Source organism: Ciona intestinalis, unplaced genomic scaffold, assembly GCF_000224145.3.
Source record: "Ciona intestinalis unplaced genomic scaffold, KH HT001067.1, whole genome shotgun sequence".
Classification (NCBI taxonomy): Eukaryota; Metazoa; Chordata; class Ascidiacea; order Phlebobranchia; family Cionidae; genus Ciona; species Ciona intestinalis.
In genome coordinates, this window is record NW_004191388.1 from 19,099 (window position 1) to 42,450 (window position 23,352).

Here is a 23,352-nt window from a genome sequence, read left to right on the forward strand (position 1 = left end):
GCATGGAGCTAGAACCTGATACCCCCCTGTCAACAGGAGACTGAAAACCTCAACAAATCAGTTCTGTCCCCATTAAAACAAGAATGTAGTTTCTACAGATAATGTTTATTCAGCATCTCACTTACTCACTGTACATGCATTGTGTTGTCATCATGACATCACAATGAGCAGAAGCATGCGTTCACATATTGATCAAGCAGAACACCAGGTTGGGAATTAATTTGCGCCGTTTCCCACCTTGGTGTTAAAACTATACACAGCTACTAGTGTGGAAACATAATGTGAATGTTGAGGCATGAACAATTCCTCTGCTGTGTGGTACACCCTGAAGCTATGACTTCAAGACAAGTATACGACACCAAGCGTGTAGTAAAACAAAACACCCTCTAAAACCACACATGCAATTAACGCTATACTAGATATATGCAGGAAATCGTGGCTTCCTTAGTAAAGAAAAAGAAACCACTTCAGGTCATCATGAAAAGAAATTAAAATTTGCAGCAGATTTCGCGCTGCTGATAAAATATGCAACAAAAACATCGAACAACATAAAATAAATAAGAAATCAATTATATCGCTGGGAATTGTGGCGTAATGGCCATGTTATCCTAGAAGAAACATTAGCTATGTAAGTGTGATTAAGAGATTAAGGGCAGCAGAAATATACAAGTGAAAGTTATTATAACAGGAATACTAAAACAACCTACAGGTTAATGTATTATACTGTTTCATTGGACGTATACAACTAAATAGTCTTCATTATTTTCTATCGCATGCTATTAGAAAATAGGTATAACCGTGAGATTACTTGCAGATTAATCCTGTTTAATATACACATGTTCACTCAGCCTAATAATAAAGTAAAAGGACAAAACGAAAGATTTTCTACACAGGTTTGTGGAGAGACCACGTAATAAAGTAAAGTTTTTAAATCTTGTTGATCTTTTCGCCGACAATAACTGGGTTTTCTTTTCGTATCTTCGCCTGGGCATCGGCTTTGTAATCAAAGCCACAAGCATGTTGGTCTGAGTAACGATGCAGGCTGCAGAATATTTGGCCACATCTGCAGTAGAAACCTACGGAACACAACAACATATTGAAGCAAGTACGGGAATAACAGTCAGGATGAAGTGGTGCGAAATACATAACTACAAAAATTGGGCCCAACAATAATGTAAGTATAGATTGCACCCTAAAATACATAGTGTATAAGAAGCTAAAACACATATGGTGTATAAGATAGAGTTTTCATCTAAAATACATCAATAAACCTCATAGTGCACAAATTTTTAGATGGGATTTTTGTTTGTTACAAATAATAGCAAGTGATCCTTAATTCCTCCATTATATTATCCACGTTTGACACAATGCTTTGCTTTACCATATAAGGCAGTAAGCTTGTAATTTATGCGAGTTTTATGATGTTATTTTGGCGTTTAATGTTTACTACAAAGTACAAACGGACTACTATTTCAAATACAAAGAAATGAAAATGCTCGTTAAAACACCAGACTCTCTCAATAAACCACATCATTTTTGACAAGATAATTATTAAAACAATTTCTAAACCTAAAGCACAAATCATGGAATGTGAAACAACACCTGCGGTATTATTACAATATCTTAAAGCCCCAAAAAAATATTATTAAAACAATTTTTTAAATACCAGTGAAAAACATCAGCATTTTATACCAATTTCTAAATCTTTAAGCACAGATCATTGGGTGTTGGACAATATCTGTGTTATAACAATACCTTAAAGCCCAGATAAAAGTAAGTATTAAAAAATAGAAAATTTTAAGCATGGATTATGCCTATCATGGGTGTAGTATAACTTAGTGATTATAACAAACCACCCACCGGTAAGTCCGAGTCGTTTCCTACACGTCGCGCAACGATTCTTCTTTGGTTTTGAAGGAGAAGACTGACTGTCGTCCAATGAAGTGCTCGCCTCATCAAAACTAGAGTTCTTTAAGAAAGATAAAGTTTAATTGCAAAATTTAAAAAACTATAGGAGCAGCTGTATAAAAAGTGCCTATTTGTAAAAAGTGTCCGATTTTTGTTTTTTAAATGGCCTGTATAGGAGTGTCTTTGACATAACTCCAATTGGAGTTCTGTTTAAGCAATTTAAATGTTAATTATAACAAATGTTCTTTTACTTATGCTACCAGGTTTAATGTAAATGTCCTTCAAGCAGCTCAACTGGTATGAAATCAGTGTTTTTTCCAGAAAAAAAACGCGAACTTTTTTGTTTTTTTACAATGTTTACAATTTCAGTAAAAAGCATACGCTGCGATTGTGAAGACTGAAGAGAATCAACTTTGTTTGCATTTCAATCAATCATTGAAATAATTGAAGCTTACCTGTGGTGAAGGTGAAGTGAGGGAGGTCACAGGGTTAGTTGCCGTAGGTATGGAGATAGGAGGGCTGCTGGGGGGCGTGGAGGTACCACTGTAATATAAAGTGAACAATAAGCATACATATAACGGGTATTATAAATTTGTTAACAATAAACATAAAGCTTGTGGAGGTAGCACTGTATTTTTTTTTTTTAAAGGAAAAAAGGAACCCCCCCCCCCCCTTAAGGGGGGGGGGGGGGTTTAGCGCTAGCTTTTGAAACAGAGGTGACATATTCTATTCCTTTTGGGGGTAAAAAACAAAATAGGGGAGAAATATGGTTTAGCACTCAACCACTCAACTCAAACTAAACAGATTTATGCAGGTCAAAACAAAAGCAGAGCCAAAGTATATTGTATTCACCACACTAATCAATAAGGTTCCCTATGTTTGACAACTATGAGTGTAACTGTTAATTTAGAAGCTAAGTTAAGTAACCTTATGGTTGTGGTTGGAACATCATTGGTTGCAAGGGAAGCCATCGCGTTTGCTACTGAACCATCTTGTTTGTCACTGGAAAAGTTAATCTGTTTAACCTACTTCATATAATATGGCATACTAGCCTAGCAGTGTGAATAATCACTTAGGTATACTAATGGTTCAGCTATGTGGGGTGAGTGACAAAAAAGTGATTTGAATTGTTTTACGGTAAGCCCATATTTTACATGAAAATAAATCAAAGAAAGCAGGTAAATATAAATGGTTCAACTTTGTTAAATGATTGTAGCATTGGTAACAAAGTTTAAATATTCATTTTCCACTTTTCACATAAAATAAATAAAGCATTTTAACATCATTTTATTGTGATTGACATAAGAAGTAAAATAATTCCTAAGTCCATAATTTAATTTAGTCTATAATTGAAACAAAAATAACGCAAATATAAAAGTAGGACTTACATAGTAGTTGCAGATGCTGGCTCTGGTGATTTTGAAGCAAGAGAAACAGCTGGAAAAATATCAACAATCAATAAATATCCAACCACCCATCCCATGGTGCTAATCTTAAAAACGCTACCCCATAAATCCGTAAGCAGATTTATAGCATTAAACATTTTAGTGAGCAAATTTTGTTACGCTTTTATCGACTTAACCTGTTTATTGTCAAATATTTGGCTACATTATTATTGGGTTTACGTCCGAATGTCCCTGCTTTACTTTTGCTATTAATTTTCAAAGTCTTTTACTTAATTTAAAAAAATATTTTTTTGAAGTCCTAATAAATGTCATTAATGAATATTGCAAGAATTAAATAGAAAGCACCAATGTAAACCATGGTTTAGTGTGTAACAAGGGTGGCTAGTGGCTACAACAATCCCTTAACTTGTTTTGCAGGTTAGAATATACTTGATTGCTACCCAAGTAGGGATAAATAACAAGTACTAGAGGAAGTAAACAGGTTTTAGAAGTTTCATGATTTATTGGCACTTTACAACTTGTTAAGTTTCCTTATGAACAGTTGGTTCACACAAAACCGTGGTAATGGTTTCAATGGCAACCATTGTCTTATATATATCTTAATATTATGAGTTTGGTTAACTCTTGATTTAGTAAATTTGGTTTAATTTTGTGAAATTGTTTCAAACTAACAATTTTTTTGGGTGATTTTGTTAATGGTAAAACTAGAGTTGTTAGTTTCACTCACACAGAAATAAGTGAGAAGTGGGCACAAAGGTGAATATATACAACAAGTGGTAACAAACATTCACTCAGGTTAGTTCGCCACTTCCTTAACAATTTAACATAACCCCTTTGGTGTTAACAGTTTTCCGCTAATACATTTATAACAGCAAACGTTTAAACTTCCGGAAACGCTGTAAAAGTTAACCTAACACACTACAGTTTATAATTACATATCTTCAAAAACAATAGCGAAGACCAAACTATTAAGACAATATAGAAAAGGGGGAAAAGAATTTCCTAGTTTTTACCTGGTGATTTACGTCCAGAATTATTTTTCTTTTGCACAGTATCCTTGTAACACATAGAACACATCCCTTCAAACTTGGAGTTCCCATAAAAACCACATCCATTTTTTCTACATAGCTGACCTTGACTTGACTGACTGGGCCCTTCCATACTTGCTGGGAAAATATATTGGTTTTAAGGATCACATAACATATTATTTTTATACAGTTTTTAAAATGGCTCACAACTCTAAAGGATAATCTTATTTTGCTACAACCCAGTGGTCACTAATGGGTTAACTAAATTGTCAGTCATACAGCAAAATAATCCCCTACAAACTTATATCGATGGTAACTTGAAAGCGGGCCTTGAGGTGTATGGATCTGAAAACTCGTGTTATGACTGTTGTTGGGAGGATATAAAAGTGACATACATTTATTCCGTGACGTCACTTTAACTACAGTTTCAGTTTTCAACTTATATGACTGTTATGACTGTTGTTTTCAACTTATAGTAAACATTGTCAGTCATTTTTTGGGAACAGCAAAAGCAAATTAGGGAAATTTAAATGGAATGCTCCATTTTAAGGCATAAATTACTTTTAAAGGTTTTTTGATGAATAATGAAAACTCACGAGCAGTATCCACAAAAACAACGAATATTTAATCAAGTGAACCTTTTTTTATAATGTTCAGGTGGTACTACTAGTTTACTACCACCTAATATACTATTACAGAAAAAGTTAAAACTGATCTTAAATGTCATTTTATGCATATAGTCTTTAACATTATACTACGCATACAACATTAAACCAACAATTAGAATGATCTGAATCATGTTAAAGGGGAATTGGAACAAAAATATTAAATTTGTAAATAGATACAGATGCTCAAAGTGATTTAAAGTCATCACAAAGTTTCAAAAAACGAAAAATCCCAATAAATTCGAGTGAATTCCAAGTAAAAATATCATAATTAGCATTCTATTATAGCATTGATTCAGACAACCAAATGGGAAATGAGTTTCAAGTCTTATAATCCATAACAAATACATGAATGATATAAGTTCCTTGCATGACCCAAATAAGTGATGCGACTCACCAAATATTCAGGTTATGTTCAAATATTCCAAGGTATTATTCGGATATTTTGTTGCTCCTTTAAAGAACAAACGTAGCGAAACACTACTGTTGCCAAACCCAGCAAAATCAGAGGATTTTTAAACAAAAACACTAAGTTTAATACAGATGAAAATTGATACCAATCTTAAAAGTACTGAAATATAAATAACATAAATATAATATATATATATATGTATAGTTTACTTCTGTTTACTCTGAGTAATTGTATGGTGTTATTGGTGTATTTATACATTCTCATTTCTAGTTCTTTAATTGGAATAATTACACCTTACACCTGTTTAATGACCGATTCCTTTACGTGGAAATCGAGTGATTAAAAACATAGGCACCAGCAAACTGATAATCAATGTTTTGTTTATCAATAAATATAGAACACAACATCATTTACATTTATTACAATAAACAAATATAAATCAAATATCCAATAAATCCATTTTGTAAAATAAAATAAATTATTAACAGTTAGATTCCAATATAGCAACACAGCATATTAAAAGTGCAGTGGTTTTGTTAATAAACAAGTTAAAAAAGACATTCACAATAATTCAGAGGAATTAATTTAAAAATATGGCAACAATTAGGAATTACTGAACCTACTAAACAAATGAACAAATATATTTTCCAATACCATTCCAAACTTTTAGCGTTTTATTGTTTAATCAATTTACAATAATATATAATATATATAAAACATAATTCTTAAGAACACAAAACGTAACCTTACTAAAGATAACTATAACTATGTATATTCTGACAAACGGAGTTAAACATTATAGATAAACATGGTGACTAACATTAAATAACTATTCTAAACCCTTATACGTTGATGTAAAGCATAACATGACTGCATAGCAAAACTGAAACCGACTAACTGCTTTGTGAAGGTCAGAACAAAGCTATATTATGTACTTGTTGTTTACAGACAATAGTTACGCGTCATGTAAAAATCGCCGCCTTTGTTTCGTACTTGGCAACAAAAATGACTTTTTCTCACTAAGCAAAACTGACTGTAGCCGTAAATAAGCTGCGAATCGTAAAAGTAACGCCTGCAGTTCTACGGTTGTCCAGTTCTTTGTTAAACATAAAGACCCAACCTACGGTTTCCCTGTGACCTGTGACGTCACAGAGTAGCGTCACACAGCGTCAATTCATCGGAATCATAGCGCCGCAACTAATCGAGCACAACGGTGAATTATACATCTCTAGACGTCGACAAAAGCAAAGCTATCGTCTGTTTAAGCTTTATATACGTTAAAATAGTCATATTCTATGTATACGTCAACCCAGTTAGCAAATTCTGCTCTTTTAAAGCAAGTCGATGAAGAATTTGGCACAAGTGAGAGGAATTAATATTACTCTGTTTCGGTGAAGCAAGATAATAAAGTCTTGCGTCAGAGTTATTTTCTCCTTTCATGATTTAGCACACGGTTAGAACATGCACTGATTCGACGTACTGTTGTGTTGTGGTACAGAAATACGCGCATCATTGCGATTAGTAATTACAACTAAGTAATGTATCTTGGTATTGTGGCTAAATTGTCCGTCATGTGCTTGTAAGAATTCAAGCTATATACGTGGTAACTCGTAAGCGGGCAAGGGGTGTATGAAATAGACCGACCGTGTTATAACGACAGTCATAAATATGTTACATTCAATCATTCATTAATAGAAACTTGTGTGTTAAAACTGATCTATACTCTGAACTTTCGTGTCCAAAATTTTCGGTCAAATTAAAGCCGCGACGCCTGTTGGCCGCCGGATGGTAAACAAACTAATCGGTGAAGATTCTACCACGTCGGGTGACGATTCATTGCGTGTATATGATAAAGCGGTACGTCATAGCTCAGTGGGAAATATGTGTGAAACCGCTGTGTGATTTGCCATAACCTAGATTTGATCGAATATATCATTTATACGACTAAATGAATGAATACATGTGTGAATCTATCCTAGCGTGGTGGGCAACAACAGTCGTTATAACACGGGTGTTCTGTTTTATACACTTTGTGCCAGCTTACGACGAGTTGTTGCGTATGAAACTTATTTATCCATGCTACATGGTGGGGTAACGACCGTCGTTATAACACGGGTGTTCTGTTTTATACACTTTGTGCCAGCTTACAACAAGTTATCGCGTATGAAACTTATTTATCCATGCTGCATGGTGGGGTAACGACCGTCGTTATAACACGGGTGTTCTGTTTCACACACATCCTGCCAGCTTACGAGTTCCCACGTATGTAACTTCGTTGGTGATTATTTTTTTGTGATACTCACTGGACGAGTTAGCAGTTAGATCTTCTCTAGACCTCTTCTGTTCCTTATCGTTCCCCTCGTTACTGCTTGGCCGTTTCATTATTGAATTTGTGAATTAAGAACACCGTTGAATTGAAAACGCACGCTGGGTAAAGGTTTTTATGTGAAAATAAGGCATATAAACAATTAAATCTGGTTTTAGTCGGTCATACATCTAAACCAGTCGCTTAAATGTATGTCTGGATACGTACTTACTTATCATAACGTATTTAACCAGTCCGTTTCCAGGTTTAGCTTTTCCTCATGCTTATTCGGATAAACTGAACGTTATCTTAGCTTAAACAGGCACACACAAATGTTTTATGTGGTATATTTGTAGGACAGATCAACCTTATACACCCCATTATGTCACAAATGTGTCTGTATATTCACAAAACGTATATTATTACGTACACAGACGTTGTATAAATCATATCCGACCGCAAAGATATGCTTTGCTTTCTGTATATACCTGCTGTAGCTTGTGTGGTAAGGGTTATGCCGCATGTTCATTTCCGTACAACACGTATGGCTGTAACGTAAGCTTGATATACGTCACACACAATTACGTCAAGCCTTCCCGGTAATTGTAATCGACAAAATGTGGCTCCCTTCTTCTTAAGCAGCTCGCCACATTGCATACCATATGTCTTCTAGTTACCGCTTGCTATCGCACTACAGAAAGCATGGTGATACTTTTAGGGTTTCAACAGCTACGCTTTTAAACTGACGTCGTTTTTACGCAAGTTATATCCATGGCGTGTTTTAACGACTGTCGTTTTTCGCTGCTTCTCTTCGATGTTTTAATTAATTTGATTTCCCCTATTGTATTTAAAATATTACAACCAAAAACAGTTTCTGTCGTTCACACCAAAGCCATATATGTTTATTATTAATGAGCAAATGTAAGTACACGATCAGAGATAATCTACACATACAACAACAACAACAACCATGCGAAGGTAATTCAAGTTAAATCTCTTGGTGGTAATAATAAGTGCAACGATGACAACTTTAGTACGTAACAAACACACATTGTTGACACGGCAGTACGTCATTTGTACAACACAATATTAACAGGTTAGGTTTTAAGTAAAGGAAATAAGCTTAATACTGGACCATTATGTACATAGAAAACAGGAGTGTCGTTTAATATAAAATTTAACAAGTGCTTCTTAAATGCATTAAAACTTTATAAATGCGAATGAATCTTAAATATAAATTTTAAATCTAAGTGCTTCTCAAATGCATTATAAGTGACAGAATCTCACATAAATAATACTGTAATGTGTAATATATGTCAGGAAATATAAATAAAAACATTGTGTAATTTGTGTTTTATACAAAATAATCTCAATTGATGAAAATCCACAGTTGTTAATATTTGGTAGTACGTGTAACAACAAATATATGCATTAAGTGCTGGCAAGCATTACAGAAATTAAGTCGTGCTTAAAAGTAAACAAAGTTGATTAATTGTCAACATAACATAAATAATGGGCAAAGCAAAACATGTTTTGATAACTACATTAGAAATATGTATAATACAAAGGAAGTATGATTTAATAACACAAAATTAATGTCACTTCTGCTAACTGGCATAACTTAAGATAGATCTTTTAGGCTCCTCTGGTAAAAAAACATTAATTGTAATGTTTCGTTCGCCAATCGGCGAGACTTAATTAAAGTTTGACGGATATTTAAAGTCTTGCCAAATGGCAGATGGAAGATTGTAGCTAAAAACGATTTTAATTGTATGGAATGACCTTAAAAGATTAGGATTACCAGTATCCATCTTACCCCACAGTAGTGCACGGTAAAATTAAACATTTGATACAAAATGTTGTATGACTTCAAAATGTTGGAGCTAAAAACGATTTAAAAGATTAAGAGTACCCATCTTACCCCACAGTAATGCACGGTACAGTTGGATTAGTGATGCAAATTCTATGGAATAACCTTGTAAGACTTCCCCACAGCCACAAAAGCGTTGATTGCTCGGTTTATATCTTCCATGGAATGCGAGGCTGAGATTTGAACCCTGATCCGAGATTTTCCGATCGCAACAACAGGGTAACTGAACCCAATGACAAAGATACCTGTAGGAAACGAAAAGTTAAGACTTGTTACATAGGAAACTGCTTACCTAGCAGAAAATTAATAAAGTTTTGGCAAACAAAGTTTTGACCAGCAGAGACAGACAAAAAACTTAATTTCATATTTTACACAGAAAAACAGTTTCTCAAATACATCAGGCAGTAACAGCAGCAGAAAAAGGCTTTTCATTCAAAGCATTTATTTAAACTTTTGACATCACCGAACGCGGTTTTAGTTTAAACTGAAATGTTTGAGAAGAAAATCGTACTCTACATATGGACTGTCACTTTTGTATTGAAACTGACCCTAAAAAAGGTTTAGATTAAAGTTGTTTCTTGGTGGTCTGTATATAAAGAGATAATTATAAGTCATTGTACCTTGTTTAAGCAGATCATCAGCCATGTTCATTGCCAGTTTAGCATCACCCAACATAATGGGGCAAATTGGATGATTATCACCAGCGATTTTAAAGCCTGCTTTTGTCATTTGCTCACGGAAACTGTGAATGCAAAGTTAAGTTAGATCATAATTTATATGCGATAATTCAAAATAATAATCCCCACAAAGTTATATACACAGTAACTTGTAAGCGGGCACGAAGTGTATGAAACAGAACACTAGAGTTATAACAGCTGTCGTTGCCCTGCCACGTGAGAATTAAGATACATTCCTTTGTAACAATTCGACCAAAAATCCTGAATCTACAATTGCTAGGCACATATCCTTACTGTGTTGTCTTGTTTTGAATATCAGCCACAAATGAAGAATCTTCACTCAGCATTTCAAATACTTTGCTTGCACATGCTACCACTGGGGGGGGCAAACTGTTGGAGAACAAGAAAGGACGGGATCGGTTACGCAACAAGTCAATCACTTGTTGAGGACCAGTGGTGTAGCCACCTGGAAATCGCATTTACCAACTGTTAGGTTGAGACATTTGAAGCGGGGTTGAAAAATGCAAGCAACAAGTCTGTCAGATTAATGGCAGTAATTGAGCCAAAGAATCTTAGTCATCACAATATTTTTAAAATTTTACTAAAATCCAGGATGACATTGTTAAAATGCAGTTACTTCCATATACACTTTGACTCTGCTTATTTGTATAAACATCTAACAGCAGGGTAAAATCTGGGGTGACATTGTTAACATACAGTTACACTCATAGTTGTCAAACATAGGGAACCTCATTGATTAATGTGGTGAATGCAATATACTTTGGCTCTGCTTGTTTTTATAAACACCTAACAGCAGGGTAAAAACTGGGTGGCATTGATCAAAGTACAAAATGTGTCACACAAACTGACCCGCAGCTCCTCCCAATGCTTTACCAAGCGTTGAATTGATAATTGCAACACGACTCATTACCCCGAGTAACTCATCGGTACCTCTGGAAAAAATAAAGTACAATTTCAGTAATCAGTGGGGATACTATTCTATGGGCTCAAGTTCCTACATAGGACCTCAGGTTTAGGTTGAAGTTAGCATATTACCCCAAACCATAGATGTTCTATTTTTTATGGGTGAATTCTTACAGCAGAGCAAAGCATGCAATGAGACCTGAGATTTACCCCAAAATCAAGGATGATATACCCTATAAAGGACCACTGGGTTGGAGCAATGCTATTTACTGTCTTGGCCAAGGACACATACGTCCATCATTATAAAGCATTGAAACCTGTAACCTTTGGAAAAGCACCAAACACTAAGCAACAACTCCATAGAGTTACGTAAATTACCTTCCAGTTTTGCCCAGGAATCCAGTGGCATGGCATTCATCAATGAACACAAGAGCATTGTATTTATCAGCCAGATCACAGATAGCAGGCAGTGGGGCGACATCTCCATCCATGGAGAAAACACCATCAGTGACTATGAGACGGTTTCGGAATTTCTAAAACAGAAACCAAACTTAAAATAAGTTGTAAATTTTTAAAAAAATAAGTTGTTTTAAAAACATGGCAACCCATAGAGAAAATACTTTTGCACAGTGCAGTATTAGGCATTGGCCAAATAATATTTTGAATACACTTTGCATTCTTAATCAATGTTGTTTTCTATGTTTAACAACTATGAGTGTAATTGTATTTTAACAATGTCACCCCAGATTTTTGTACAAATGCAAAAACCTGGACATCCATTACACCATGGTACAGGTAGTTTTAAAACATGGGTAATCTAACTAAAGGTTAACCACCTGTGAATCTTTAAGTTTTTCCTCCAAGTCCACCATGTCTAGATGTTTGAACCGATATTTGTTAGCTTTACACAATCGTATCCCATCTATGATGGAAGCATGGTTTAACTCATCCGATAAAACGGCATCTTCCTGGAAAATATGAAGTCAGCTGTAAATATTCTGTTACTTTAGCAGGTATAATAAGAATAGTCTTTGATTGGCTCATCTGGTATAAAAAACGTTATTTTTTTCCATGAAAGGTTGGAATATTTTACGCTACAAATATCAAGAACAGCAAATGAGAGCAGAGTATTATTTGTATGGCTTGACCATGAAGATATATTTTGAAGTGAAATGCCATGTAATAGGACTTATAGAAAAAGCCTACTAAAACATTTGCTTATGGAAACTATTATATGATGATTATCCCATACAACTACTTACATTAGAAAGCAAGGTTTCAAATATTCCTGCGTTTGCATCAAAGCAGCTTGCGTACAAGATCGCATCCTCACGTTTATGGAACTCAGCAATTTGTTTCTCCAACTTTTTATGAATGGTTTGAGTACCACAGATAAACCTTGTATGAATAAGGTTTAAAAAACACAGACAAAGCAATATAAAAAAAAAATAAGATACCAAATCACCAAAATTATATGGTGTATAAAACATAACACCTGGGTTATAACAACTGTCGTTGCTCTGCCACGCGAGGATTAATAAGTTACATACACTGTATCTTGTAAGCGGGCACGAGGTGTATAAAACAGAACACCTGTGTTATAACGACTGTTGTTGCCCAACTTGTATAAAACATAACACCTGTGTTATAACAACTGTCGTTGCTCTGCCACGCGAGAATAAATAAGTTACATACACTGTATCTTGTAAGCGGGCACGAGGTGTATAAAACAGAACACCCGTGTTATAACGACTGTTGTTGCCCAACTTGCCCCGCCAGGCGAGAAAAAATCTGTTACATTCATTCGTATTACAGCAGATCAGACTCACACTGTAAAGCAATGTATTTAGTAATATGAAGTCCATATGTACCTCACTGAGCTAAGACCCGCCCCAAATTCATCCAAGGCTTCAATTCCCGCTTGAATAACCTTTGGGTTGCTTGAAAGGCCAAGATAGTTGTTTGCGCAAAAGTTCAAGATCTTTCCCTCAGTGTTTTCAACACCAATGTTTGAACCTAAAAATATATAAGAGAATTTATACACAATATCCGATAAAAAAAGTGAAATTTAATAAGAAACAAAATTTTATCTTGTTTAATATGAATAAAATGATCATAGAAAGGAAGACACTCTACAAAATACAAAAGTGGCTCGCTGTTTGTCTGTTTAGTGTAGCGGCCACACTTCTTTTGAACAGTAAATACATTTTTAACCCTAATTGTGTTTTAATGACTGTTTTTTTTGTCCGTACATCCTAAATTTTTGGCAGACAAAACCTTGGTTCTGTAGGAAAAAGATCACTAAAGATCTCTTTCATACTTTTACAGTATAAAAATCCAGAATATCTGTTTTATACTAATAATAGTGCAGCTTACTGCAACATACCCTGTTTAGTTGTTATCACTCGTTCAGTCTTCCACAGCCCAGCTTCACGTATAGCTTCCAACTCAACGTCTAGTTGATTCCTCAAGCTGTTTAATGCGACACTTGATTGACGTGTAGTTACCGATAAACAGCGATGAGAAAACGGTATATTAAGCTTGGGGTATAAACGTCTTATTGCAAGCATTCTGTATTTATAGATCAATGCTCGACTACTATAGCTAGCTGGACTGTTGAGACTGTGCACAAAACACTAGAAAGTTAAGTTATAAAACAGTACAGCGAAAAAAAGCGCAGAAAACGAAGTAACAATAGCCCTTAATGCGTAATAATCGATTGTTTTGTTTTCTAATCGCGTCGGTCGTTACGCGTCGCTTGTTTTACAGATAACAATATATCATAGATAACTTATATTTGGCGCCTTGCCAAAGCGTCTGTATCACCCCCAATATTTGCCCAGAGTTAAAGGGTTCGAGGCTCGATGCTGTTACCATTGTAGGCGTATGTGTATTTGTGCGAGACACTTAACGGCTCTAGCCCAGTGGTCACTAATGGATTTTCCAAATTTATGCATACGAAAAATGTAAACACCCACAAAATTCCAAGACATGTAAAAACTCGTAAGCGGGCATGAAGTGTATGAAACAAAACACCCGTGTTATAACTACTGTTGCTGCCCCGCCATGCAAGGATAGATAAGTTACATACGTGGTAACTCGTAAGCTGGCATGAGGTGTATGAAACAGAAGACCCGTGTTATGACAGAATTTCAGTTTCGCTTTCACGATGAATGTCGTGTTTACAGATGAACAGGAAATCATGATTATACAAACACCACTCAGCGGACAGTCGTTATGCAATCATTTGTATTATGCGGGTTAACCATAGTGCACTAACAGTTAGTGCAGCTTCTGTACTATGCCCATCAAACTATTTACACAACGTCATTTTCAAAAGTTTTGTCAGTGTATAGTATGCTAGGGCGGGGTAAGACGGGACACCATTAGCACATATTATCCAAATATCCTGATCGTGGTTTAAAAAATTAACAACGGTCTGTAAGAGTGGTGATGGTACAGTTTTATAATTCTTTCATTGTTATTTTTGCTTACTGCTAAATGAGACGAGAAAGTAGAATGAAAAAGCGTCCCATCTTCCCCTACCCTGCATAACGTGTGGCTTGGAGTTTAACGTTTATGAATATAAAGTAGAGTAATGACTAATGTGAATCGAATTCATACCCGTTTTGCACAGTAAAATAGTTAAGCGAAATACCTAACCTGAGAATTTTGGCAACGGTAGCTGTATACGCGGGTGCCCTAACTAAGGCCTAATGCACCCGCAAACGAGTTATTGTTTTTGTGGTTTCTTAAACATTATGTTTCAATACTTTCAGGGCTATGGTATGAATAGAAATTTGAACATCTCATATAAAGAAACTGTCGAAGCAATTTAATTTCGTTAAAAGTCTTGCTCAAGATTAAACACACACACAATAGTCTCAACATCAAGCAGCGAATACAACATCCTTTGGTTTGAGTGCGAGGGCTCTAACCACAAAGCAGGTTCGAATTTTTTCATTTTCCGAATGCCTTTTTTTTTCGCTAATCTTTTTCCCTTTTATATCAAGCGACGTTCCGCATTTTCTGCAGTCATTTGACTGTTGTTCGATAAAGCGTTGTCAGAACGAAGCGAAATTTTGATTTGAATGTTGTATTTTAATCTACAAAGTGAAGAGTTTGTGTATAATATCTGTGTTGCATTTTACAGCCGTTTCTGACATACATCGTCGGAATGTTTTCTTTTTATTTATTAATTTCATTGAACTTTATATGTTTAACCTTTGCGGCAAAATCAGCTGATTTGATCACGAGTTTGCCTGGTCTTTCCAACTTCCCTTCTTTCAAGCAATATTCAGGTTACTTAGATGCGACATCAACTAAGCACCTACACTATTGGTAATGTATAAGTTATAAATTGTTTTTGTGGTGTATGGACAACCCTTTAAGTCAAACTAAAATATTTCTTAGAATTATGAAAATGTCACAGAATTGATACATTTATACGTGTCGCGTTTTTTAAATTTATAAAAAAATCTGGGGTGAAATTGTTAAAATACAGTTACACTCATAGTTGTCAAACATAGGGAACCTCATTGATTAATGTGGTGAATGCAATATACTTTGGCTCTGCTTGTTTGTATAGACACCTAACAGCAGGGTAAAATCTGGAGTGAAATTGTTAAAATACAGTTACACTCATAGTTGTCAAACATAGTGAACCTCATTGATTAATGTGGTGAATGCAATATACTTTGGCTCTGCTTGTTTGTATAGATACCTAACAACAGGGTAAACCTGACTTAAGGTGACTGTTGTACACAGTATCCGGAATTCGTCCGGATTTTGCTGCCGCATGCGGAATTCGGTAATGGGTTTGCATACGACTTGGCAAACGAATTTGCATGCCGGATACTGTGTAAAGCCACCTTTAGGCTTAAAACAAAGGTCCAGCCCTTGTTTCAGAAGGGTGGCATGTCACTCCCAACAGTACATCTATATATACATACTAATCTACTGTAGTTGCTAAAATTCAGACAAAGCGTGGGCGAGAAAATTTGTGTGAGCATGTTTATTGTTTGTTTTTCTTAACTTTTATCTTCTTACCAGGTTTGTTGAATCCCAAAACAACCCAGCAACTGACCCTGTAGTTTTGTGGTTGAATGGAGGTCCTGGTTGTAGCTCACTTGATGGATTGCTATCAGAGAATGGGCCTTTGCATGTATGTGTAATGCCTATAAATTATTAATATGTCAGCCTCTATTAACTCTCTAAAAACATAAAATTTTGCGTAGGGCCCGACTTTATGTAAAGAATCTTTAGAAAGCAAACTGTATATACTGCATTTTTTGTCTGCAGTGCAGATAGGAGTGTTTAGACTCCCTATAAAACAAATCTAACTTATTGATTGAAATGTTTAATTACAAATCTTATTGATTAAAAACTTTTTGATTGAAATGTTAACTAATTAATGCAATGAAAAAAGCTTGTGGATGGGGCTGCCCGGCCTGCCAATTCAGCCCCTTGCTTTAAACTTTAACTTTATTTCAATATCTTGTTTAATTGACAGGTAAACAACGATGGTGAAACACTCTACGCTAACCCATACAGCTGGAACAAGATTGCAAACGTTCTTTACCTTGAATCACCTGCAGGTGTTGGTTACTCGTATGATGACAATAATGACGTCAAAACATCTGACGATGAGGTATTGATGTTTTTGGTAGAATAATCTATGGATGTTATGAATTTGAAAAATTATCCTTTAAAGTTAAAGAAAAGTTTATTCTGACCAGTGATTATTGACGCCAAATTGTTTAAATACAGAGAGGCAGGTATAAGTAGACACACATTCCTATGAAACTATTTAACATAGTTGTAATATTTAGTACTGATTGATTGGCCTGCCCACCCTGCCACCCCAGGTTTGGCTGTGGTGCATAACTGTTTATAAAACAATATGTAAATATACAGTGTGCAATATAACTGTTTATAATATGTTAATATAATTAAATATTCCAGAGTTCTTGTTCTATTCTTAAAATAATATAGTTCAAATTATTTCTTCTCATGATAAAACTTTTGTTGCTAAAATACTCTCAGGTGTCGCAACACAACTATAACGCTCTGGTTGATTTCTTCAAGAAATTTCCGGAATTTGTTAAAAATCCTTTCTTTGTTTCTGGTGAGAGTTACGGGGGTATTTACCTTCCAACATTGAGTGTAAGGATAATGCAAGGGAGCTTTCATATTAACTTTAAGGTATTTGTTTATTTAATTTTTTTAATTTTTATAATAATTTATGTTATATATATAGTAGGGTGGGGGTAGATGGGACAACTTTAGCACATGATATCCAAATATCTTGATTCTGTTTTAAACAATTAACAGCAGTCTATGGGAGCCGTGAGGATACAGTTTTATAAAAATTCGATGAATGTTTGTTTACTACCAGACAGGTGAAGAATGTAGATTAAAAAAGTCTCCCTTTTTGCCCCACTCTACTATATGTCACACAAAGGGATGAATGAATAACGTGGGTCATTGACTCATTATATATTTCAATATTAACTTTCAGGTAAAAGTTTTATAAAAACATTAATAAATAATAACATTTGTCTTCATTTTTAAGCATAACAGTTATATTACTGTTTAAGTTGCTATACCAAGTTAAGTTACGTCTGTTACTGTTATGTCTACCAAGATATGAATTAACAGGAAGGAAATAATCAAAGGTTTCATCCTACATTGTGGGTGGAAACTGTTGCGAAGTATTTTATAGTTAATTACAATACATTTTTAGGGCATGGCTGTTGGTAATGGTATGAGCAGTTTTTCTCTAAACGATGAATCGCTTGTTTTCTTTGCTTACTATCATGGTCTGTTTGGCAAAGTGTAAGTAGCAGTTGATATGTGTTTGAGAATCGCTTTGTTTGTATAAACCACCCATTTGCGGTCAGTGGGCATTCTATTCTATGTGGGTGAGGTCTCGCAGCATTTTAGAGCATTTAGTCCCACTACCTAAATATTGTATATAACTGCGTGAATCTAACCCTGATTTGGTGCTAGAGTTAAACGATTCTTGTGTAATAATACAGTAAGTTCAAGATGCCATTTATTTACAATTGGTTGGACTTGATTTTTGTCTGTTATGTTCCCAGAGCACCAGATCCTAAATATTGTTCTTTTTTCCTTTAGATTGTGGGACAGATTAGGTGTTGATTGTTGTAATGGGACAATCACAAGGGAGAATTGTAAGTTTGGGAATCCTGTTGGAGATTGTGCTGATGATGTAAGTTGTATGAATAAATGTAACTTGTTTATTCTTGCGTGGCAGGGCAATGTCAGTTATAACACTGGTGTTCTGTTTCATACACCTCATGCCCGTTTACAAGTTACCACGTATGTAACTTATTTATCCTCGCATGGCGGGGCAATGACAGTCGTTATAACATGGGAGTTATGTTTCATACACATCATACATGCTTAAAAGTTACCATGTATGTAACTTTGTAGGTGATTATTTAACTTCACTAACCCTTTGCCACTATGGAAATCACAAGAACACGTTATTATAATTTTTGTAATGTTTTTGTTTACTACCTATTAATGAGACGAGAAATAAAATAAAACGGTTTTCATCTTCCCCCACCCTACTAAAGTAATAAACCATAGACTTGAAGTTTTGCAGAGTAGGAAATTAATCGGTAAACATTTTTTGTACTGCATCATTTTTTTGTTACAAAAACATTTAAATTTAAATTTATTAATAATCTTTAACCCCAAGGTTGCTGAAGTCTTTCAATACGTTTACAATTGTGGTCTGAATGAATATGCATTGTACCTGGATTGCGCAAGTAACATTGATATTGGGAACGGCAAGCGTTACAAGTTTGATATGAGCAACGTGTTCCGTTCACTCAAACCAAAGTTACGCGCAAACGTGCTGAGTCAGAAGGTATGGAATATTTGAATGTTTGCTTTAATGTCACATGCAGTCATGGGGCAGCATACAATGGGTGTACGGCGCTGTGTTTTGCTGCATAAACGTTTATATATGGTCAGTGGCGCAGCCAGAAAAAAATGAGGCGGGGGGATTATTCAAAACATTTTTTTAAATTTTTTTTTTTTTTTGGTTTAAAAAAAGGAGGTAGTGACCCCCTTAACCTCCCTGGCTACACCACTGTATATTGTTGTATTGTGTGTGCAGTGATGTTTTTCCTGAACATTAATATTATGTTGTAAATGCATACAATAGGTGTGTGGCCCGGTTTTGCTGCATAAACGTTTATATCTGTACATTATGTTGTAATGTAAAAAAAGGTATATGTGCATATTATGCTCAAAAACTTTTACATATGTTGTAAAAGAGTTTAATGGATGTACGGCTCTGTTTTTTGTGTTCAACATTTATTTATTATGTTGTAAAAAACTAAAATGCATACAATGAGTGTGTGGTCCAGTTTTTGCTGCATAAACATTTATAGTATATTTTGTAGGGGAATGTGCTTATGTGCGTTAGGTTGTAAAGTATAATCGTGTACTTAGGTAACACTGGTACCTGTCATGCTGGTTCAGCAGTTGCTATTATGTAGAAAAACGTCGATGTTAAAACTAACAATGATTGATTAATAAATAGTGTCAGCACTTTAACAATATAATGCAAATAAAGTGTTGGTCAGCAGATATGTCTATCATAGGTGTAACAGTATGGCCCAACTTTTAAACAGGGATGACATCATATTTTTAGCATCCCATTTTTACAGCTAAAACTGATTTTACCTGCTGTTAGGTGTCTATACAAACAAGCAGAGCCAAAGTATATTGCATTCACCACATTAATCAATGAGGTTCCGTATGTTTGACAACTATGAGTGTAACTGTATTTTAACAATGTCACCCCAGATTTTACCCTGCTGTTAAGTGTCTATACAAACAAGCAGAGCCAAAGTATATTGCATTCACCACATTAATCAATGAGGTTCCCTATGTTTGACAACCATGAGTGTAACTGTATTTTAACAATTTTACCCTGCTGTTAGGTGTCTATACAAACAAGCAGAGCCAAAGTATATTGCATTCACCACATTAATCAATGAGGTTCCCTATGTTTGACAACCATGAGTGTAACTGCATTTCAACAATGTCACCCTAGATTTTGTTATAAATTTAAAAACATAACACTTCTAAATGTATCTCAATTCTGTAACATTTTCACATTTCTAGCAATATTATAAAGACATTACATGAACATAATCTTGTACAGATCATGACGAAGCCAACCTCACGATTAGGTGTTGTTCCCCCATGTATTAACGCAACTGCACAAACCAATTACTTGAACAAGGCGAGTGTAAGGCAAGCCTTGCATATAAAGGAGGGCCTGCCTACATGGGCGGTATGCAGGTAAAATTAACAAACTGTTTTTCTAACTTTTAGATAAGGTTGATATGTCCAGTGGAAATTGCTCTAACTTAGTGGTCACTTTTCCTATTGGTTGTCCAAATTGTCAGCCATATTACAAAAATTCCCCAAAATAATCACCCACTAATTTACATTCGAGCAAACTTGTAAGTGGGCACGAGGTGTATGAAACAGAACACCCGTGTTAACGACTGTCGTTGCCCTGCTATGCAAGGATAAATAAGTTACATATGTGGTAACTTGTAAGCTGGGACTAGATGTATGAAACAAAACACCTGTGTTAACGACTGTCGTTGCCCTTTCATGCGAGGATAAATAAGTTACATACATGTTAACTCGTAAGCGGGGACTAGGTGTATAAAACAGAACACCCATGTTATAATAATTGTCGTTACCCTGCTATATAAAGATAAATAAGTTACACTCATTTACTCAATGCATTTTTACCACCTACGTATAACATATAATTTATATTTTCCCCCAACACAGCGACGCAGTTGGTGCATCATACCAGAGGTTATACGATGACATGTACAGTCAATACCACCAACTATTAAAGCATCCAAACTTCCGTATACTCGTGTATAACGGTGACACCGACATGGCGTGTAACTTCTTAGGTGACCAGTGGTTCGTAGATGGGCTTAAACTAACAAGCACCATGTCCCATCGGCCATGGTATGTAGAGGGACAAGTGGCAGGGTTTGCACAGCAATTTGGAAACCTTACATACACAACTATCAGGGTGAGTTGCTCTATTTGCTGACTATTAAAGAAGCCAAAATGTTAAGAAAGTTGAGTTGCATTCGGTGGCTACAGCTTTTGCTTGTATTGACTTTCTTCTGCCTGGAGCCAAATATTTGTCGCCATAATAGTGGTTAGCGTGCCTGCCTCTAACCCAGAGATATTTTACCAACCCAGTGGTCACTAATCGGTACAATTTGTCAGCCATACATATAAAATAAAAAAATCCCCCAAAAATAATCACCTACAAAGTTACATACGTGGTGACTCGTAAACTGGCACAAGGTTTATGAACATTCGTGTTATAGCGACTGCCGTTGGCCGACACGCGGGACTATTTTTTATTTTTTTATTTTATAGAACCGATGTTTAGACGCGAGAATAAATTTTTATTTTTAAATTTATAGGACCGATGTTTAGACGTCCTATTTAGCTTGCCTTTAACAAGGGATGCAGTTAAGTGTCTTTAAAAAATTGCCAGAAGATCTCTTTCAGACCTATATTCCTTGTTGCAACAGTATATCTATATCTAATGTTGCGCATACTATATTTCCAGGGTGCAGGACACATGGTTCCGCAGTGGGCACCAAGCTATGCTTACTCTATGTTTGAGAAGTTTGTATTAGACAAGCCCTTCACCAACTAAACAAGCCATCGTGTGAAGCATATATGTGATCATTGTATTGTCATTTTGTATAGTGGGGTGGGGGAAGATGGGACACCTTTTCATTCTATTATATTGTCCTGTTTAGTGGTAAACAAAGAACAATCAAAAAAATTATAAAACTGTATCCTTGTGACTCCCATAGACCATTGTTAATTGTTTAAAATATGTTCACATTGTTCAGTATATTTGAATGTTATGTGCTAAAGGTGTCCCATGTTACCCCACCCTACTTTATCATTGTCAAATATCTGCTTAATATAATTCATTTGGGCTTTATCAATATTTCAACAAGTTTTAACAAATATCAAATAATTTCTTTATATGAAGCATTTTTTAATTTGTTTTTTTCGAAATATCTCCCCAAAAAACTGATTAAATTTGTTTTTTTCCTTAAAATACTTTTAATTACTGTGACTTTAGTTCTGTGTTAAATATTTAGCAATTCTTCTGTTCAATGATTTATTACATTTGATTTTGTGAATACAACATCCAGCGTCGTAAATACACAATGTTGGTCTTGTGTCGCGGCTCTGCGGTCACGATAACGAAGAACAAGAGAGTTTACAAAAGGAAAAAGACGGGTAGTAACGGTAAAACAACAGTTGTTAATACATGCGAAATAATGTTTTGGATAAAAGGCGTGACCTTTACACCCTACAGACAATACAATGTAAATTAAAGTAAATAACATTCAATTAAGTATATTAAAGTTCTAATTGGGAGAAAAATGTGCGTAAGGACAAAACCCGTACAATGGGGATAGTTAGCCTCCAAAGTTTTAAAGAAATTCCACCAAAGTTTACAATAAACAGTTTCAATACACTTACATGTAAAATTTAGGACTTTATCCTGCTGCGATTTTTCATACCAGATAACCCGTTAAAGGATTGTTCAATTTGTAGCACGATAATCGTAACACTGACAATCGTTATACAGCGGGTGTTTCTTACATTCGTGGTGTAGTCCGGCGCCGTGGTGTAGTGGTTAGTGTAACGTATTGTTTCGTTTAGCGTTGAACGGTTTTGGTTTTTGTGTGTGGTTTGCTGTGGCGTTTTTGTGTGTTGTTTCCCAATTTACTTCCATTTTGTGTTTGGCTTTTGTGTTGAATTGATACGTCTCCCGCTTGTTAACCTCTAAGCATGATTGGTCGTCGTGGCGCGAGTGCGCCTTTTTCTTCTGTTTTACTTGCATCAGCCCAAAGATTGCATAAGATCGGCAGTTCTCGTTGTGTATATGGTGTAGAAACGTTGTATTGTGTATTGGATTAACGTGGTTGTAACGTGGTTGTATTCGGTTACGTTGGTCAAAACTTTATAGTGTTTGAGCGTTATCCTTACCGTTCTAATCGTTTTATTATAGTAGTTTTTATATGTTATTAAA

The 23,352-nt window shown here is 35.2% G+C and overlaps 3 protein-coding genes and 1 long non-coding RNA gene across 5 annotated transcripts in view; 1 reads left to right on the forward strand and 3 right to left on the reverse strand.

The window, feature by feature from the left end:
- Nucleotides 1-86: 86 nt before the first annotated feature.
- On the reverse strand, nt 87-8,127 carry LOC100183933 (AN1-type zinc finger protein 5). Of its 2 annotated transcripts, XM_002129848.5 has the most exons (8): nt 7,957-8,127; nt 7,723-7,846; nt 4,328-4,480; nt 3,297-3,345; nt 2,836-2,910; nt 2,364-2,451; nt 1,861-1,969; nt 87-1,076 (listed from the first exon to the last, which is right to left on the reverse strand). In XM_002129848.5, the coding sequence occupies exons 2-8, from the start codon at nt 7,799-7,801 to the stop codon at nt 928-930; spliced, it is 702 nt and encodes a 233-aa protein (XP_002129884.2). In that variant the 5' UTR covers nt 7,802-7,846; nt 7,957-8,127; the 3' UTR covers nt 87-927. The 2 variants fall into 2 exon arrangements, with proteins under 2 accessions (XP_002129884.2, XP_009860635.1); XM_009862333.3 differs by lacking the exons at nt 7,723-7,846; nt 7,957-8,127 and adding an exon at nt 5,405-5,615.
- Nucleotides 8,128-8,595: 468 nt separating this feature from the next.
- On the reverse strand, nt 8,596-13,894 carry LOC100179233 (2-amino-3-ketobutyrate coenzyme A ligase, mitochondrial-like). Its single transcript, XM_002130167.5, has 9 exons — nt 13,582-13,894; nt 13,067-13,211; nt 12,458-12,593; nt 12,032-12,163; nt 11,574-11,728; nt 11,142-11,224; nt 10,566-10,737; nt 10,215-10,336; nt 8,596-9,839 (listed from the first exon to the last, which is right to left on the reverse strand). Exons 1-9 carry the CDS (start codon nt 13,763-13,765, stop codon nt 9,688-9,690), a joined length of 1,281 nt encoding a protein of 426 aa, XP_002130203.1. The 5' UTR covers nt 13,766-13,894; the 3' UTR covers nt 8,596-9,687.
- Nucleotides 13,895-15,260: 1,366 nt separating this feature from the next.
- Nucleotides 15,261-22,478, forward strand: LOC100176903 (lysosomal protective protein). Its single transcript, XM_002130069.4, has 10 exons — nt 15,261-15,536; nt 16,248-16,359; nt 16,708-16,845; nt 17,241-17,399; nt 17,941-18,032; nt 18,336-18,429; nt 18,925-19,095; nt 20,404-20,543; nt 21,051-21,306; nt 21,862-22,478. The coding sequence occupies exons 1-10, from the start codon at nt 15,373-15,375 to the stop codon at nt 21,949-21,951; spliced, it is 1,416 nt and encodes a 471-aa protein (XP_002130105.1). The 5' UTR covers nt 15,261-15,372; the 3' UTR covers nt 21,952-22,478.
- LOC113475586 overlaps nt 16,753-23,352 on the reverse strand; it is an 8,025-nt gene continuing 1,425 nt past the window's right edge. Inside the window, exon 2 of the long non-coding RNA XR_003397336.1 lies at nt 16,753-16,870. This is a non-coding gene — a long non-coding RNA (uncharacterized LOC113475586). The remainder of the gene's footprint in view (nt 16,871-23,352) is intronic.